This window comes from Phoenix dactylifera, chromosome 1 (assembly GCF_051530095.1).
Source record: "Phoenix dactylifera cultivar Ajwa chromosome 1, Ajwa_hap1_PhDact_Kaust_v1.1, whole genome shotgun sequence".
Taxonomy (NCBI): Eukaryota; Viridiplantae; Streptophyta; class Magnoliopsida; order Arecales; family Arecaceae; genus Phoenix; species Phoenix dactylifera.
The window spans coordinates 41,250,853-41,270,597 of NC_143190.1; the positions used below are offsets into that span (position 1 = coordinate 41,250,853).

A 19,745-nucleotide genomic window follows, 5' to 3' on the forward strand; every position below is an offset into this window, starting at 1 on the left:
ATTGTTGAAATCCTTTAAAACCAACTCTCACGGAGTACAATGTTATTCAGGCACTAAGCTTCAACTCTTGCTCCAATTCACTTTGTGGACATCTTTTTCGAATTTATTTTTATTTGAGAAATTATTCACTCAGTACATTACTCCGTCGGAGATGCTCTCATCCTCCGAACTCCTGCAACTTAATCGGGTGGGTATTCAGGTCAAAACACTTAAAACAACCAAAAACAAAGCGTCATCTTTAGTACTTTGGCACCATGACTCGGTCATATTCTAAGTCGTGACGTAAATTAAATCATTTATCAAATTAAAATAAAAAATATCATTTTTCCTAAGTATTTCTACTTCCTCCCTGCATCCTTTCAGTTCTATGCCTGTTTTCCATCTCATAGCGTTGCAGCCATGGCTCTTCCCAAAACTCCGTCTCCCTTTCCTTCCCCTTCCTCCTCTCTCCTCATGTTTCTCCCCTTCTTAGCTCTCCAAACCCCTCTCTCCTTCTCAGCTGACACCATCTCTGCCAACTCCCCCATCTCAGGGGAGCAGCAGCTAACCTCCAAAGGAGGCAACTTTGTTCTGGGCTTCTTCTCTCCAAGTAGCTCCTCCAAATACTACATAGGCATCTGGTACAAAAAAGTCTCACAGCAAACCCCCGTCTGGGTAGCCAACAGAGAAACCCCTGTCTCAGACAAGACCAAATCCGAGCTCAGGCTCTCTGCCGATGGAAACTTGGTTCTCCTCAACCAGTCCAAAGCCCAAATCTGGTCCACTAACGCCAGCATCTCTGCCAAATCCACTGTAGCGGTTCTCCGAGACACTGGAAACCTTGTGCTTGCAGATGGCTCCAACTCCTCCAGGATCTTGTGGCAGAGCATCGACCACCCCACCGATACCTGGCTCCCCGGAGGCAAGCTCGGCCTGAACAAGGTGACTAAACAGAACCAGCGCCTCATCTCCTGGAGGAGCTCAGCTGACCCAGCTCCTGGGATCTTCTCCCTTGAGCTCGACCCCAATGGAAGCAGCCAGTACTTCATTCAGTGGAATAAGTCTGTCCAGTACTGGACTAGCGGGACTTGGAATGGAAATATCTTTAGTAAGGTGCCGGAGATGACGGCGAATTATATCTACGACTTCAAATACGTTACCGATAGTGACGAAAGCTACTTCACTTACTCTGTTAAAGATCCCTCGATCATCTCGAGGTTTATAATGGACACCTCGGGGCAGATCAAGCAGTTGACATGGGTGGAAGAATCCCAGGAATGGATACTGTTCTGGTCCCAGCCGAGGGCGCAGTGCGAAGTGTACTCCCTCTGCGGGCCGTTCGGGAGCTGCAGCGAGAGCAGCGGGACATTCTGCAAATGCGTCAAGGGTTTTGTGGCGCGAAACCAGACCGAATGGGATTTGCTGGATCGAACAGGGGGTTGCGTGAGGACGACTCCATTGCAGTGCAGTAGCAACAGCTCGACGAATGTCGAGAAAGATAAGTTTTATCCGATGGATGGTATGAAGTTGCCAGATAATGCTCAGAATTTAGATGCTGGGAGTGCTGAAGATTGTGAATCAGCCTGTTTGAACAATTGCTCTTGTACTGCTTACACATTTAATGGTGGGTGCTCCGTGTGGCACGGGGATTTGATCAATCTACAGGAGCAATACAATGGAACGAATGGAGGAACTCTTTACCTTCGGCTGGCTGCTTCGGAGCTGCCGGACTCCACGAGCAAGAAGGGAACGGTCGTCGGGGCCGTCGCCGGTGCGGTTGCGGGCTTGGTAGTTTGTGTGGTTATCGTATGGGTGCTGATCTGGAGGCGCCGGAAGACGCGGATGATTCGTGCTGCGAAAGCAGTAGGGAGAGTTCTGGTGCCATTCAGATACAGCGACCTGCAGCATTTCACCAAGAACTTCTCGGAGAAATTGGGAGGAGGAGGTTTCGGTTCGGTGTTCAAGGGGTTCTTGCCAGATTCGACCGCCATAGCTGTAAAGAAGCTTGAAGGCCTTCGTCAGGGAGAGAAGCAGTTCCGGTCCGAGGTGAGCACGATTGGAACGGTGCAGCATGTGAACCTGGTTCGACTTCTTGGGTTTTGCTCCGAAGGCGCCAAAAGGTTGCTGGTTTATGAGTTCATGTTAAAGGGTTCTCTGGATACCCAGCTGTTCAAGAACAATTCCATGGTCTTGGACTGGAACACGAGGTACCGAATTGCTCTTGGAACTGCTAGAGGATTGGCTTATCTCCACGAGAAGTGCAGGGACTGCATTATACACTGCGATATAAAGCCAGAAAACATTCTACTGGATGCATCCTTTGTTCCAAAAGTGGCAGACTTCGGTCTGGCAAAGCTTGTAGGCCGGGATTTCAGCCGAGTATTGACTACGATGAGAGGAACGAGAGGCTATCTCGCACCTGAATGGATAACTGGGGTAGCCATCACTGCCAAAGCTGATGTCTACAGCTACGGGATGATGCTTTTGGAAATTATATCTGGCAGGAGAAACTCAGAGCAGACAGAGGAGGGGAAAGCTGCATTTTTTCCTGCATTAGCTGCGAACAGTCTCGCGCAAGGGGATGTCGGAAGCTTGGCAGATCATAGATTGGGCGATGATGTGAGCATTGAAGAGCTTGAAAGAGCTTGCAAAGTTGCTTATTGGTGCATTCAGGATGATGAAAGTGCCAGGCCAACGATGGGCCAGGTTGTTCAAATTTTAGAGGGATTTCTAGAAATTAACATACCTCCTATTCCAAGATCACTTAAAGTTCTTGCGGAAAGCCCGGAGAACATAAATTTCTTCTCAGACTTGTCATCGAATCAAAGTTCCCAGACACGGAGTACCACTTCTATCGGCTCTCAAGTTAAAAGCACAGCATCAAGGAGTTCTAATGTATGAAGATGCCCAAGACTTTCCTAGCTCCGCATACCATCTAAGTGAGTCCATTTTGTATTTTTCCAGTAGTATCGCAAAGTAGTAGCTTCATGCCGCGTCTATAAAGTGATGAATGTTCTTTTAACATAGGTAATTGGTATACTAATAATGGTCACAGTGTCATCTACTCAGATGTGAAGTTCAACACCCTTCATGTCCTCGTGTAATTGAGTGAAGAATAACTTAAATCCTCGTATTTTGCATATAATTGAAGTCGGAGTATTGCCCATGCATATTCCATTATCTTTCATTTACCATAGCTTGGCATATGTTATCTGGTTTTGATTGCTGTAGGCAGTCTTGGCTGATTTATGGAAGCTGGAAATTGCAGGATGGCATGCACAAATTCTTTTGATAAATCATTTTAGTATTTGTATGCATTTATCTCTCTCATTTCATTCATTGAATAGTCAGCCACCATCATTTCCATGTTCTTTGCAAATTTACAATAAAATGCTACTGAATGTTGTAGACTGCATGCATAATTGCCCTCGGGAGCTATGCTATGTTTGCTTAATTTGCTTGTTAGCTTTGCTGGATTGCTATCAGTGAATTTAGACTTGCTATGTTCGTATGAGATACATTCAGAGTTTTTTTTGAACTTCTGCTCTCAGAATCGTAATAATCTAACCTGCTCATACAACTTCCTACTAATATTATGTTTCCATCTAACGCTATTGGAACTGGAGAAAATAAGTGAAGCATCTGGGCTATTTGAAGAGAGCGCAGCAGCATAATTTTGCAAAAATAGATCCACTATCTGGACTATTGCTCTCTGCAATGCTCTTCCCCTGATCTCTTCTTGGAATGTTTTATACTCCTCCAAAAATAGATCAGAGTTTCTGAATCTTTTTGCTGCCCTGCAAACCTTGATGTAACATTTTTCTGTTTTTTAGGTCATTGTTGCTCTCAATGAACCTTAAAACCTGTTTCTCCAGCAACTTGTGTTTCTTCTTTGGTGCTTGTAAATCGTTCTTAATTTACCTAATGAAGTAAAAGAAAAGGTGAAGGATAAGATGAAGCAGTTGGCATGGGTGGAAGAATACCAGACATGGATACTGTTCTGGTCCCAGCGGAGAATGCAATGCCAAATTTTACGCTCTCCGTGGGCCGTTGGAGAGCTGCGATGAGTTCATCTTGCTATTATGCAACTGTATCAAGGAGTTCAGAATCAGTGTTGCGACAATAGCTTTGCCAATGTGGAGAAAGATAAGTTCCAGGGAAGTTGATAGCCGGTCCCCCCCGTTGGTCGGACTCTTTAACTTTCAATCTCCGTAGGCTCGGACCTTATATCCAGTTCAAGTTTCAATATTTCTGTAACTCCCAGTCCCTCATCTCATAGTACCTCTCCACCTAGTTTTCAAGAAGGCAACGACGATGGGTTCTCAAGCTCCGCCCCTCTACCTGGTCTTCTTGCCATTCCTTGTGAGTGGTCAAAATTTAGATGTTGAAAGTGTTGTTGATTGTGCTTATTTGAAGGTGTAATAATTTAGAACTTCACCCAAGAAAAGCTAGCTAAAGGATATTATTTAAGTTCTTTGATCCTATATAGATATCCAAAATCCACTCGGTGCATAACCAATGTGAAAATAAACATATGTCTACATGGGTTCTCATATACTTTCTCCATTTAAGCTCTTCTTGATGAGAGGAGGGCTATCTACTTCTCTCAAGCTCAAAATTAATAATGAACCATCTAAATTGAATATTGACCCTGTTGCTCATGATCTATATAACTAAAAATAGTTAGAAATGACATGTTTTGGTAGTTTATAGCGCCTTGAGTGGGTGCAAAAATGAATGGTTAAAATGATGTAAGACTCTTATTTTGCTATGATTGAAGAATCAGAATCAATGGATTTTCAATTTATAGATGTTCTAACATGTGCAGATCATGATAAATAAGATGGATTTCTCATGCAAATGGTTTATCATATGCTTTAATATACTAGTACAATAAAAGCCATCCATTTTTGTGTCTACATGATGCATAAGTTAGAAATCATTAAAAATATATGATATTTAGTTTCTACAGATTTTTTGTAGCATAGATAATAAGTAATAGTGTGGATCTTTGATTTGAATATACTGTAGATAGCTTTTTCTTTTAAGAGAAGCATAGCTCGTTTTTATATAGGGAGAGAGGGAGAAAGCATTGGGACTATTACTTATTTTTTCCCTTTCTTTTTTTCCCCTTATAGTTGTTAAACTTGACATATTAATGCCGGCCTATTTGCTAATAGATTTAATTAAGTTTTTTTTTGAGTAAACTAACTATATAAACTCTTAAGGTCAAGTACTTTATGGACATTCTAATAAAAAAAAGTGCTTCATCAACATGATATATATATGCTGCAACTAATGTATTTGGTACAATTATAAATTACCTAGGCTGTCATTTTGAATCATTTAGAAACTTCAGTCTACAATCATTTATGTTTCTCAAAATCTAATCAAAATTGATTATGTTCTTGCACGTCGATTGAATTACTAGCATCCTAAGAAAACTTAAATAGTAGTAACCATAAAAAAAAATTATGTCAGAACTTTTGTGAAGCAGTACAGACAAAGTAGCAAGGCAATGAAAAAATAATTTAATAAGCAAGACTTTTCACAAGGACAGGCGTTATGGGTGCACAACGATCTACCGTTCGATTACCGACAAGGGAGAAACCGACGGCAACTGTCATCCGCTCGCGGAACTTCCGGAAGAACTAAAATAATTTATATGTTTGATCTCATGCTGGGATCCCACCACGTTGGGCTCTCAGGCGGTGAAGGAGCGACCTTTCTGGGTTCCTCCTCCCTCTTTCGAGCTAGGGTTAGTTTTTTTTCTTCCCCCCCTCTTCTTGGAGAATTTCGATCGGCACGGAAGGGTGAGGGGGAGAAGAGGATGCCGCACCGGCACTCTAAGAACAATAACGACGTCCCGTTCTTCACATACGACGGAAGCTCGGGTACGGGACGCAGTTAGAGCGCCTTGGGAAGGACTCGATCAAGCCCTTCGACGCCTGCTGCCTCTGCTTGAAGCCCTTCATCGACCCCCTCTGCTGCCAGAAGGGCCACGTCTTCTGCAAGGAATGCATCCTCGCCCAGACGAAGGACATCAGGAGGTGCCCTAACTCTCACTTGTCTTCTTCTCTCTGATTCTTGGTGTTCTGACCCCGATTACTGTTTTTTTTTATCCTCTTTCGTTGATCTGTTTTGCGCTTTTCATCTAATTGGAGATTCTAGGGTCAAGATTGAATCATTTGAAAATTTTGATGCCGGGTTGTGGTAGGTCTCTGAAAGAGCCCATGTTCTTTCGGGCCTCGGCCGGCCTCTGGGCCACGGCACGCGCTCGACACGCGTGACAGGGGAGGGAGACTCCCGATCGGAGTTCAACATTAAGGGTCTCTTCCCCTCTCCTTGGGCATCACCTTTGGGAGTTCAACATTAGAGGCTTGGATCTCTAAGATTTCCGTGGGAGGAACATGGGGATTTCGCAGCCGAGCCGGCTGGAGGAGCTCGCCGGAGGCAAGGTGAGCTACCTCTCCTTCTTTTTTCCGGTCTTTCGGCCACCGTCCCCCTTGAGGCCAGCCGGCAATCCGCCGAATTGATGTTTAACAGGACCCCCCTGTTTTGCTTCTTATTCTTCCATTTAGCCGGCCGACGCCAGGCGTAGTGCGCCGCCGGCACCGCCATGGGCTGTCAACCACGGGGCGTCACCGACCATGGGTGGCTGCCCGCTGCCGAACACTTCCCTCCAATCGGGAAGAAGGAAGAAAGTGAGAGAGAAGGAGAGCCTCTCAGTTCTCTACTCATTCCTTGTCTTTCTCTCTCCTCTCTCTAGTTTCTCTCTTTCTGCTGGTAATTTCTCAGTGTAGCTTGATTTGGAGAGATCATTGGTTGTGAGGGCTGTTGGATAGTCCTGAGTTGCCATATGATGGTGGACCCTTTAGTCGATTAGTAGTGGGTTCTGGGTTGTTGGACACCTCGGATAATTTTTAATATTGATTCAGTTCTGTAGGGAACAATCCTTCGAACAAGAGGACGTTGAGCAGTATTCTGCGCACCCTGTCACAAGTTGAAAATGTGAAACTATAGCAGTCCCTATCATAGGCTGGAAATGTGATATCTTGGCAGGCCTAATCACAAGTTGGAAATGTGACCGAGATTTGGCCCAAAGTCGAAAAGATAATTGATCTCGATCAAGTTAAAAAGAAATAAAATAAAAAAATATTGAAAATACTAATAAAGATTTATGAGATATCGTATGATATATCACACTTGAGTAGCTGGATTTCTATTGATATTTGATGTATATATTTATACTAATTATTTAAGCACTATTGATAGCTCGTTTGTGATTTCGTAATGTGTGCAACGATTTCTTGCTATTTTCAAACTTATATTATTGTATTGGTGTGGATATATGGGAATTTTTACTGGGCAGTGAAGCTCACCACCCCTTCTTTTTTTTTTGGAGTCGCAAGATGTATAGTTTCAGATGGGTTAGGCATGGAGTTTGAGTATCGAAGTTGTTAGTTAGTTTATTTTTCTTTGATACCAATGAATGTTTGAAGATCTTTTAACTGAACCAGCTTGATTAGTTGGATATGTTGGATTTATTTATTTGAAATAATTGATTTATTGTGGAGCTATCAGATTTTTGTTTATCTTAGGCCTTGCATAATCTTTAGGGCATTGCTCTAGGGCTCATGCGGTCACGTGGTCGACCCAGGTGTTGGATTTGGGGCATGATATAGTGGTATCAGAATTTAAGGTTTAGGTATTCTAGGGTTTAGGTTCGGATGAGTGTGAGTGGGAAAAAACATCTAATGACTTGTTAAAATACACTCTGGATTTCTTTAAGCAATCTTAAGATACTGAAAATAACTCGTGCAGGTTGATATGGTGCGAGGGAGTGGATGTGGGTGTATTAGGAGGCCGACCCGCTTTGCTGATGGCTCCATTGCTTGGACGCCCTCCAAACAGCAACAAGGTGCTCCACTCTCGCCGGCTAGGAGTATGCATCCTCAGGAATACCCCAACCAGCCCGTTAGTAGTGCTCCAAAGATGGAAACTCCAAGGGCGAAAACTCCAAGGACGGAAACCTTGGGCAAACCAAAAATTCAGCCTAGAAAACCACTGAGTGCTTCTCAGCTGATGCAAGCAATGATACAACAAGAAGCTGCTTCTCAATCAAACATGGTAAGAATGATGGAGATGCAGCAACAACAGCATTTCATGAAATAACAGCAATGTAGCAGCAATAATTTATTCAATAGCAGCAATAATTTATGCAACAGCAGTTGCAGCAGCAACAGTTGATGCATCAGCAGCAGGTGTTTCCTCAGCATTAGTAGGAGGCTGTGATTCGACAGGAACATTATGTTAGTTTGACAAAATTTAAAAAATTTACACCTTCAGCTTTTAATTGCACTTCTGACCCTTTAGAGGTTGAGACCTAGTTGAATGAGATGGAAAAAGTTTTCAATGCCCTGAGATCCCCTGATGGGGATAGGGTCACTTTTGCTATATTTATGTTGCTGGGGTAAGCAGATACTTGGTGGAATGTGGAAAGTGGAAAGATGGGACAAAATGCTACATCTTTGACTTAGGAAGGATTTAAGAAGATTTTTCGTATGTTTTCTGGAGCATGAGATGATAGGAGTTTCAAGAATTTACTCGATTAGAGCAGGGGAACATGACGGTCGTTGAATATGTTGCAAAGTTTGAGGAGCTATCTAGGTATGCTCCTGGACAGGTGGAGAATGAAGGTGAATGAGCTGAGAAGTTTGAAAATGGATTTACACCCTGAATCAGACAACAGGTATCCACCTTTGAGTTTTCTTCTTACAAGGATGTGGTTAATAAAGCTTTAGTGGTTGAAAGGGGCTTGAATGACACTCAAGAAGAGAGGAAAAGGATTATGAAAAAGAGGAACAAACAAGATGGTTTTCAAAATAAGCACGGCAAGAATACTGAATCAATGCCCAAGAAATGAACTACTGCGGATAATAAACAAGTGCTTTAGGGCTCATGCGGCCATGTTACGTGGTCGACCTAGGTGTTGGGTTCAGGGCGTGACAGTCTCATCAACAAGTGAATTTGATCTGCCTCAAATCTGGTAATTTAGGGCGGATTAATTTGATTGGTGGGTTTGTTTGACCCTTTCTTGTGGCGATGTTGTATATGTTGCTCTACAAATTGGGATTTTGGGAAGTCTTTGGTATACTGTTCGTCTTTGTCTCGTGCTATGTTTTGCGATGGATTAGTTTGGTTGATGGGTGGGTTTGATCTCTTTATTTGCAGTATTTGTACAGAGATCTGCCTTTTACAGGACTTATTGATCAATCAGGATTCATATAGCGGAGGCCAAGTAATTCAGAGAAGGCTTGATTGTAATAGCTTTGAAGTCAATCTCAATTTGCAAATTTGGAAATAGTTCTGGGTGTAAAATTCATATCTGGCAAGAGCATAAAATTGCTGGAAATATAAAATAATAGGGTTTATAAATGCAACAATCGTGTGTTTGCTGAATCGGGTGTTATAAAATATTCTGTGACTGGGCAGATAAGCTCACTCCTCATCCTGCTTCGTAATTCTTATTCTTAATTGGACATGCTTTCGATTATTATAAAAGTTCTCACTAGTTTGTTCCAAGAATTGTCTTTTATTATTTTTACTTTATAAATAACAGAATACTTGTGACCAACACAAGAATTTAAAAAGATAATAAGCATGATGAAGAGAGCAAACTCTGTTTGTGATCTCAAAAAAAAAAAGAAAAGAAGAAAATTGCCTGCAAAATGAAATTCATTTCTAGAATAAAATATAAGCAATTACCATTTCTGCTTGCTATGCTTCTTGTGTGCAAACCAAACACATGATCGCTTCACCTTATGCTGATAGACCATCTAGACTTGCCAATATGGTTTAAAACCTTTCTTAGATTTTTTTTATGGGATAATTTGACTGTTTCAACTCATTCATCTGAACACGTTGGCCTTTGCCTGAACTAAAATATTTTGTTTGAACCCGAAAATGACTTTCTAGTATCAGATTGATTTCAAACCAGTATTGATTTGAATTGTTTTGGATACCAAGCTTGCTGAAACAGGCACTATGGATGAAAAATCATGCTTCCTTTGCATCAGTCTTAGACTTCTTAGATATTTCTTTTTTAGTTTTCACGTAAGAAAAGTTTTTACTTTATGTAAGCTACTTTTCAGTGTGTGGGAAACCTAGAATATACTTTCCATGAATCTGAATTCAACCCTTACATTGAGTATTTGTTGAAGAAAAATGGGGCAGTAGTTCGAGTTGCATTATTGAAAATTAATAATTTTCAGTACTAGTAATATAAACAAGTTTATGGTGGTGTGCATGATCAGAAGATGTGAAACAAGAAAAGCATTTGACGATACGTAAAAATCATAAGCAAAGGCTACTCCTTTGAAGGCTTGCATGATTTGGAAAAGCGGGAAAACATTCCAAGAAACCTTACTGATCTGTAAGAGGAGTTAGAGCAGGAGGTGATTCAGGTTGTGGGTTTGGGAAAGCAGGCCCCTTAAAAAATTTTGGAAAATGAAGTTCTTATGAAGTGGGTGTGGGAATGACTTTAGTAAGAGACCTTAAAGTAGAAATTTCTGGTTACCAAAGGAAAAAAAGGAGTTTTCTTTTCTTGATCATACCTCTGGTTGTGTAAAATGATACCATTTGACTTTCCTGACAAGATTATCTGTGCTATTAAATATGATTGGTCAAACCCCCGGGTCATCCTGAATATCCACCACTTAGTTACTTTTGCTGTGTATGATCACTTGAACTAGAAATTTACTGAACGCATGTCCTTATTATTGATGTATATTATTTTTCTATTTGCAATTATTTTCTATTTGCTCTATGGCGGGCTGGCGGTTGGTTTTGTTGACTTCTTTTTTGTGTTTTTTTTTGGGGTATGCGCGCATGCGTGTGGTTGAGTCAAAGAGAGGTTACTTACCAAAGTTGGTGGTGAACTTTTCTTTTCTGGAGTGGAAAGGAGTAAGAACCCGCTCTATAAGGGTGGACGGCAAAGAGATTTTTATAATATATGTTATACAGCACATTTTAAGGGGTGGATATTGGCTTTTATGGTTTAATGGCAGTGTTTTGTCCTGTGGAAGGGATGCGGGCTTTAGTTTTCTAATGTGCTTATTGGCTCATAGGGGGCTTTGTTGCACTAATGCAAGAATTTGGAACTCAGCACCACATTATTCTGGATTTTGGTTAATCATGGACCTAGTCTCCTCTAAGCTATAGAGCTCGGAAGTTGGTCCAGTGGAACATGTGTGACTGTCCTTTTCTTTTCTTTTCCTTTTAAAATTGCAGTGATTACTCTGTCTCTGCTCATGGTCTTTTTAATTTTGATCTAGTTAAATAGGGAGAGGCAACGACGGAGCATCCTAGAAATGATGGGGGAAATGTGATGGCCTGCTATTTTGGTCTAATGTGCCGGCCCATTAGCATCTGCTTGGTCGACCACGATCGACTGATCGTGCCGAGCTCGGTGGCTAGGGTTTGTAACCCGAGCAAGCGAGGGGGAGAAAGGGGAAGAGAAATGGCGCCTCACCGTCGGCAGTGGTTGGCGCGAAGGACCTACGCGGCAGCCTCGAGGACGGGATCGGCAACGACCTCTCCGGGATGCGGTGGTCGCAATCGGAGCCCTAGCTCTGGTGCTCTTTCAGCATCCCGCGTCCCACAACCTCTGCGGCGGTGCCTGCGAAGCTCAAGACTATCCGCTCCATCGGCATGTTCCCTCCATCCCCGACTATGAGTCTGCCTCCGCCGCCCTTATCCAGGAGCATTAGGACGCCATCCTCGCCAAGATTGAGACCTCCAACGCTATGTCCTACGACGACCTCCTGGGCTCCTCCCCTGGTACTCTCGCCGGATGGACTCCGCCAGCCTCTGGCGATTCATCGTATCCTGCCATAGGGACCTCCCCATCCTCAGAAAGGAGATCGCCCAGGCCGTCGCCAGATCGGTGGACCCTGCCTGGCTTGTGGTCGACGCCGTGGGGGACTTCTTGGACCACCAGACGAGCAGCGGCGACGTCGACCGGTGCTGCGCCTTGGGGATGCTGCTGTGGCGCTCTTTGATTTCTAGGGGAGGAAGGTGCTGAAGGTGTCGGAGAGCATGAGGGAGAAGGCGGCGGCAGTGGCAGAGTCGTGGGAAAAAAAAAAGAGAAACTTGGAGGAAACAAAGATTGGAATAGGTGAGATGGGGAAGGAGGAGCCCGGTAAAATGGACTCTGATGCATCGGTTGAAATGGTGGACAAGAGAGTTGCCTCAGAAATTAACTGAGAAGGGGGCGATGGTGCGGCGGAAGCTGCCGCTGGAGCCCCTAAAATTCTGTGTTTTTAGGGTGAAGCCAGTTTGGTCCAGCTCCATAGCTGCTGTGGTTTTGGGGTTTCTGATGCTGGGAAGGAGATTGTATAAGATGAAGTATGAGAGCAGAAGCATTCCACTCAAGGTCAGCATCGATGACAAGAAGGCAAACCATTTCAAGATCCATGCTGGACGTATTAATGAAGCATTCTCAGTGGGGAGCCGTGTTCCCATCTCCACTCCCAGCTGGTGGTGTGAACCCATGGCCTGTGGCGGGCTTTCAATGAGTTGATAAGACCAAATGAGTGGAAGCAATGTACTTTGCAATGGCAGTGGAAAGTAGCAATGTACTTTTCAGATACATTATTGGCATAGGAGGTGTGGGTTGGTAGCATTATAGCTACGATTGGATTGCGATACAGGTAAGATCTATATACTTGGTTAACATTATATATATATATATATATATATATATATATATATATATATATATATGTTACTGATTTGCATTGCTAGATTTGCATCATGATTTACATTGATAGATTTGATTTGGCATGTGTTGGTATATTTTATATAATTTTCAGTACGAATATACTTATATGGTAGTATATCTATTAGATATTGGAAACATGAATATATGAATAATATTATCTTGAATTTGAGAGAAATGCACTGTGTAAGTAGAAATTGATTTGACAAGAGTAACTTGTAAGTCAGATGGATAAGATATGGTTTGGACTAACCTCGTCATGGGATAGCCTCTATGAGCTTATGCATAGGATAGTCTCCACAGGCTTAAACGTGGGATAGCATTCATAAGCTTACGCATGGGATAACCTCCACGAACTTATGCATGGGATAGCGTATACGAGCTTACGCATGGTATTTTGTCAGTCTTGGGCAGGGTCGTGATCTTGGTTAGTCCAAAATTGAAAAAATATTGTTATGAAATCTCAAAATCAAGTTAATGATAAACGGATGATATGACATAAGAAATTATTGTTAAACAACTAGTTAATTAAGATATGTATGTATGTATGTATGTATATGCTTCTTTGATAAGATGATAATGAGAGGGCTTATGTGCATGTTAATTCTACGAGTTTTTCGAGTATTGATATAGCATTTATTTTATTTGGTATTCTTCATTTAATTATTTTTCTATTACTTATGGTATGGCAGTTTGGGATTCTTACTGGGCTGAAAAAGCTTAGATCCTTTCTTACATTTTTTTCAGAGTTGCAGGTTGCATAGTACTTGGCTATGGTTGAGATCACAGGTGGAAGGGATGAATAGATAGAGCATCCTTGTTTCTGGTTGGATGAATGAATCTGCTAATTTTGTACAAGTTTTTTTACTTGTTATGAAACGAGATCATTTTTTTGTTCATGGATATTGAGGTTGTAATAAGTTTTTCAGGCCTAGCATATTCTCTAGGGTCCTATCCTAGGGACTGTGCGGTCATGTCACGAAGCTGGCTAGGGTGTGTGGTTTGGGGCGTGACAAAAATGGTATCAGAGTATAGGTTTAAGATCACTAGGGATTGTTATAAAAATATATTGAAGCTTAAGGTTATGATCACTAGGGACATGACAAAAGTTGCAAAAACAAATTCAGTGCTTTGGTGTAAGATCATTAGGCATTGTGATAAAATATGTGCATTGGGTTTGGTATATGATGAGTACAGAAGGACTGGATGATTTGTCTCTGATCATGATAAGAGAGGTTTGACCTAAGATCAGTGTAAGAAGGTTAACCATGGCATACCAGTTATACCGTATCATGTTCATATGTTGTTTAAATGACTTAGAAGTTCAAACTTGATATGGGTTTAGATGTGATAGTACTTTTAGTTTGCTGCCAATTATTAGAGTAAAATTTGTACATAGATTTTTCATAGTGATGGAGTACGCTAAGAAAGGTTTGGAGGTTAATAAAGTTAATTCTACTTGTGGTGATATTGGCTCAAAGACTTCTAACCCATTGAAAATGGAGTAAATCTCTTTGGAAGAAAGATCGATCTAGATTGTCTAATCAAATTGCTAAAGAAATTCAGGATTAACCCACTTTAAATTAAATCTAAATGTTTTGGGTTCTAAAAAGGTTGTGAAGATCATGCGGTGATCTTAAACTTAAATAATGGCTTGAGGGTGGGTTATAGTAGGTATACTCTATATAAATTGAGGACAAGGAGATTTAGAGATCCACGCACATAGTGGGGGTGTGATGGTCGAGGGGCATCCGTCGGCGTGGCCGCATCAGGTGCGGCAGCATGCTATCTATGGTGCTATCTAGGCGAGTGCTTTGGGTGCTTGCCTTCGCATGTGCGCCAATGCCGGAACGATGCTTTGAGCATGGATGCTAGGCATGGTTGGCTCGTCACCATGTTGGAGGACCCATGCTATGTGCATGCACTGCTCCACTACCGGTGGCAAGCATGGCCAGTGCAGATTCATGCGGGCAAGCCACAGTGGGGCAGGGCTAGTCGTGGCCCACACAGCAGTTGGTGTGAGATCCTCACTCATGGCACTAATGGTTGGCAGGGGCGGCCCAATACATCTGAGGGCCTAAGGCGAATTCAGTAAATAGGGCCTCTTTTTTTAAAATAATAAATTTTTTTAATAAATATAAAATACTTAAAAAAATGTTATGGAAATAGATTGCTGTCAAGTACACTATTTCAACAAAGATGCATGAATCTAATAAAGGTAGACAAAAAGCCTCTTCAATTGGACAGGAATGCCGGTCTGTTTGAGGGGAGGAGGATGTCACCGAGGATGGTGGTGGATAGAGCAGTGACACATGCGAAGGAGGTTTTGATGGCTGCCGATGTGTTTTCTTCTGGGACGGCTAGGGACACCTGGGGTACTCGTCACGCTGTTTTAGCGCCCCGATTTGCCCTTATTTCTTGGGTACCCTCACCCCTTGGCTATATCAAAGTTAACTTCGACGGCAGTAGGTTAGTGGATGGTGTGACTGGAGGGGTTGGTTTTGTGATCAGGGACCATTTTGGTAGGATGATAGCTGCAGGAGGTCGCCGTACGTCGGGACTTACGATAGTGGGGGCTGAGCTGAGGGCAGCCTGGGAGGGTATATCCTATGCGAGGTTGGTACTTGGTGCCGAGCGGGTGTACCTCGAGGGAGATTCCTCCATGGTGATTGATTGGGTCCGAGGGGCGGATAGGTTTGGTGATGGTCATCCCCTTATCCGGGAGATTCGCAGGATGGCTCAGATGTTGGGCGGCTTTCGGGCAGCACACGCGTTTAGGGAGGCAAACAGTGCAGCAGACTGGGTCACCTCCTATGTCGCCCGACATTCCGGGGATGTTATTTGGACGTCTGCTTTAGATGTTCCCTATCCTTTGTATTTTTTACTTTCCCGTGATTTGGCAGGATGTACTTACGTTCGAGTTATATGATATGAGTAGCCGTTTTCACCAAAAAAAAAAAAAGCCTCTTCAGTTTAATATAATTCTTGAATGAAAATATTAAAAAAAATACTTAAAAAAAAAGGCCCATGAAACTGTTCTTGGCAATACTATTTACCATGTGAAGCAAGAGCAGAATAGGAAAAGGTCATCCCATGGCGCTTCACGGTCAAAGAATTTGTTCAGAAAGGAACCTCTCTATAAGAGAAAGTAGGGTCATTATGGAAAATTCACTCCATCTAATTAATAAAAGTCCCATCCCACCACTCCCCTTCAAGTGAGTACCCAAGCAGCCACTGCAACATCACGGCACAGCAGCCATTCAACCCCCCTCCCTCCTTCTCTTTCTCTACCCTTCTTTCTTTTGCTAAAGACCATCTCTCCCTTCAAGTGAGCACCGAAGCTGCAACTGCAACATCACGGCACAGCAGCCATTCAACCCCTCCCTCCTTTTCTCTCTCTACCACCCAAGAGGGGAGACGAAACTGAGAGGAGAAAATTAAAAGAATCTCCACCCTCCAAGAAGTCCATCTCCAATCCCCCTATCTTTCTTCCTGATGGCCCAGCTGGATCAGGAGTAATGACTTGTGAGGGAAGGAAACCCAAGACCAAAACCAAAAAAGAGAAGGGATGAAAGATAAGAGTGGCTTCAGGCGTGTATCAAGCCAACCAAATCCCTCCTCTCTCTCACTCTCTCTCCACCCAAAACAAAACTACTGTCCCCAACTTCCCCAATTGCCCCTCTGCAGGCCAAGAAACCCTCCACCTCCCTTCCATCAAGGGGGAAGACTCGTAGCCAGCTTCTGCTCCCGGAGGCCTTCAATTGGCCCGAGGCCTTAGGCGACCGCCTTGGTCGCCTAGGGCTCGGGCCGGCCCTGATGGTTGGCATGGGTTGGTGCTTGGGGTTGTGCCAGCCTACAAGAGAAGGCATGAATCGGAGGCATGCCTTGGCTAGGCACCATTGTGGGCATGGAGTTTGGCTCACATTAGTGGCGAGCAGACTTGCAGCTAGAGTATGGCTCCAGGATTATAAGCCATGAACGTGGCACTTGCGGGTTCAGTGATTTGATGGTCCACAGGTGCCGATGGTTTTAGCAAGTATGGGGCTCGAGTGGCTAGGCACTAGCTACAAGATGCGGCATAGATATGAACATGACTGGATCTGGCTCGGACAAGAGGCATTGGTGCTGGCTGTGCTGGGGCGTGCGTACACCAGGCACATATTTGTGCGTACACCAGGCAATGACACATTGGAGGAAAGCATAGGCACATGGTGTATAGGCCATTGGCGCAGGAGGTGTTTAGGCCAAAGATGGCAAGGCCACAGGAGCAAGCCCCAAGCGGGCAGGCTTTGGGCATGCTAGATGCGGGTGTGCAAGGTGCAAGACTTAGGCTCGAACAGGCGAAAGTCAGGTGCCTAGGCATAGCACGCTAACTTGGGGGCTCCTAGGCAGAGGCCAAGCTTTAGGTGGCTAATTGATTTGGGTGCACCAGCAAATAGGCCACAGCTGCGCTTAGGCGCGTAGACTGTAGAGGTCTGCGGACTCGCAGGCCGCATGTTTGCACCATCTTTGCTGAACTCTTGCTCATCCATTGACAATTTCGTGCTGAAATAGTTTAGAGACTGAGATCTCATGTGGGGTGATTTGATGTTTCTCTCATTCCTGGTATCACTGAAGTCTGCACTAACTTTATTTTGACTTGTGTTTGATCTCTTGGTATCTTGGAAATGCTTATTGCTGAATGATTTTTCTTCCCAGTCGCCTGCATCCTTCAAACATGAATCCACTGTTTTTTTTTTTTTTTTGGTGAAAACGGCAATTCATATAGGTCTAACCTGAATACATCCTGCCAAGTCAAAAGAAAGTAAAGAGTACAAAGGGGGCGGAAGCTCTGCTATGGATGTCCACAAGAACTCCCCGGAATGTCGTGCAACATAGGAGGCGACCCAGTCTGCAGCCCTGTTCGCCTCTCGAAAAGCATGCGCAACCTGATGCTCGCCTAGCTCAGCAACCAGCTTGCGAGTGTCGCAAATGAGTGGGTGGCCATCCCCATACCGGTCTGCACTCCGTATCCACTCGATCACCGTCGATGAATCTCCCTCAATGTACACCCGCTCAGCACCGAGCACCCGTCTCGTATAGGTAATCCCCTCCCAGGCATCTCGAAGCTCTGCCCCAACTACAGTAAGACCTGGTGTATGACGGCCCCCTGCTGCAACCAAGCTGCCACGGTGGTCTCTGATCACAAAACCAACCCCTCCAGACCTCCCATCTGCCGCCACACTGCCATCAAAATTCATCTTGAGAAAACCAGGGGGTGGGGGCATCCAAGAAATAAAAGCAAACCTGGGCGCTGTAATAGCGAAGCGAGTGCCCCAGATGTCCCTGGCCGTCCCAAGAGAACCCATAGCAGCGCATGAGATCACCTCTCTAGCCTGAAGCACTGCTCTAACCACCACCAACCTCGGTGAGGACCTCCTGCCCTCAGCGCATGAATCCACTGTTTCCCAGGCTGCTGAAAGTACGCGTAGTGGATCCCGGATGCTGGTGTCCGTCGTGGTCTCGGGTTTCATTTTATATTTATTTTTTCTAGTCTTTGGAGGAGTATTTTATATTTCTTCGAAGATCGTTTGGTATACGGTGAGGCCGTCGTCTTTGACGGCATCGGTATCACTCGTCGTCGTACTTCTCATTTCAAAGGTCGTATCTCCTTCCTGTTGGGAACCCGCCCATGCCGCTGATATTTCAAAAATTTTCAGATGGCAGCGGAATCGGCATGCACGGGTTCGACGTTCATCGCATGAACGCTTGTTTCGAGACCTTTCGTAATTAGGTAAGAATTAAAACTTTTAGAACTAATAGGAAGATCAAATCTTCACCTTGCGCGGGTAGATGATCACCGCGAATCTGAATTCGTGGTTTTGGAAGAGGGTTCGTTTGAAGCCGTTCAAACGTCCGGCCTCTACGGGTATCCACACGAAGTAGAGAACCGATCAAAGCTTTCTTGTCTTCCCGGGGTGCTAGCTCCCTTGCAAAGACTCCTTTGATGGCTGATCTCTTCTCTTTCTTTCAACTCTTGAAAGTGCTTGAGAGGAGGAAGAAGAAGAAGGAACTCAAGGAAGAAGAACACAGCTTCTGCAGCCTTCTTTCTTTTCCCTGCGTTGGAAGAAGGATTGGAGGAGGAAGGGACCCGTCAAGCACCTTCTTTTCTTTTCCTTGCTGTCGGCTGAAACAAGGGAGGGAGAGGGTGGCCACGGCACCAAGGGAAGAGAGGAATCCAAAAATACCTAGGGCGCCGGCCCCTAGTCCTCTTCTTAAAGGGATTGGAGCTCCTAACATTTAGGAGTTCCATGACAACTTACCTAAGAAGGGGCGCCGGCCCTAGCTCCTCATGTCGCCCTAGCCAAGTGGAGAGGGGCTGATGTCCCTCTTACTTGGTTAACCTAATCCTCTTCCAAAGAGGATTAGGTGCCTCTCTCATGGTTTAATCCTAATCTAATTAGGATTAGCCAATTTTGGGTTCAATCTATACTAGTCCTAATCCAATTAGGACTTGGATGAACCATGACTCAATTGAACTCTTCAATCCTAATCCAATTAGGAGTCATGTTGATTCATTAGATTAATAATTAATTTGGACTTAAGGAATCCTAATCCAATTAGGATTTGTTTAATTTTAGTCCTGATCCAATTAGGACTCTACTTGAATCCGAAGTCCTAATCCAATTAGGATTTCTAGGAATCCTACTCCAAGTAGGAATCCAATTTTTAATTCAAAACTCCTAATCTCATTAGGATTGAGGAATCCTATTCCAAATAGGAATCCCAGTCCTACTCCAACTAGGATTCCCAGTCCTAATCCAATTAGGACTCTAGGAATCCTACCCGAAGTAGGACTCTTGTTTCAAGTCCAATTAATTAATTTCCTTTGTTCCTTTTTCAACTTCTTATCAATCAAATTGATTTCTTGTGATTCCTAATCACGATTTCAACCATCGGATCGGTCAATACTTCTAGTGTGTGTGACCCCATAGGTTCTATTCTG

General features: G+C 43.8%; 1 protein-coding gene and 1 pseudogene across 10 annotated transcripts in view; one reads left to right on the plus strand and one right to left on the minus strand.

The window, feature by feature from the left end:
• Positions 1–344: 344 nt before the first annotated feature.
• LOC103699904 (G-type lectin S-receptor-like serine/threonine-protein kinase At2g19130 pseudogene) overlaps positions 345–19,745 on the plus strand; it is a 35,929-nt pseudogene continuing 16,528 nt past the window's right edge. For 2 of the 9 annotated variants that reach the window (XR_005509338.3, XR_015967356.2), the window contains exons 1-2: positions 345–2,918; positions 3,813–6,029. The product of XR_005509338.3 is annotated as a G-type lectin S-receptor-like serine/threonine-protein kinase At2g19130 pseudogene, transcript variant X7 (transcript). Of the gene's footprint in view, positions 2,919–3,812; positions 19,217–19,745 lie in introns of those variants that run through there. The other 7 variants (XR_015967354.2, XR_015967351.2, XR_015967353.2 and 4 more) reach the window with 7 other exon arrangements.
• LOC148715274 (uncharacterized) lies at positions 17,521–18,000 on the minus strand. Its single transcript, XM_088702672.1, has one exon. It carries the CDS (start codon positions 17,998–18,000, stop codon positions 17,521–17,523), a length of 480 nt encoding a protein of 159 aa, XP_088558798.1.

Excerpts from the sequence above, each read along its gene's own strand:
- LOC148715274 (XM_088702672.1), bottom strand. The coding sequence starts at position 18,000 with ATGAATTTTGATGGCAGTGTGGCGGCAGATGGGAGGTCTGGAGGGGTT.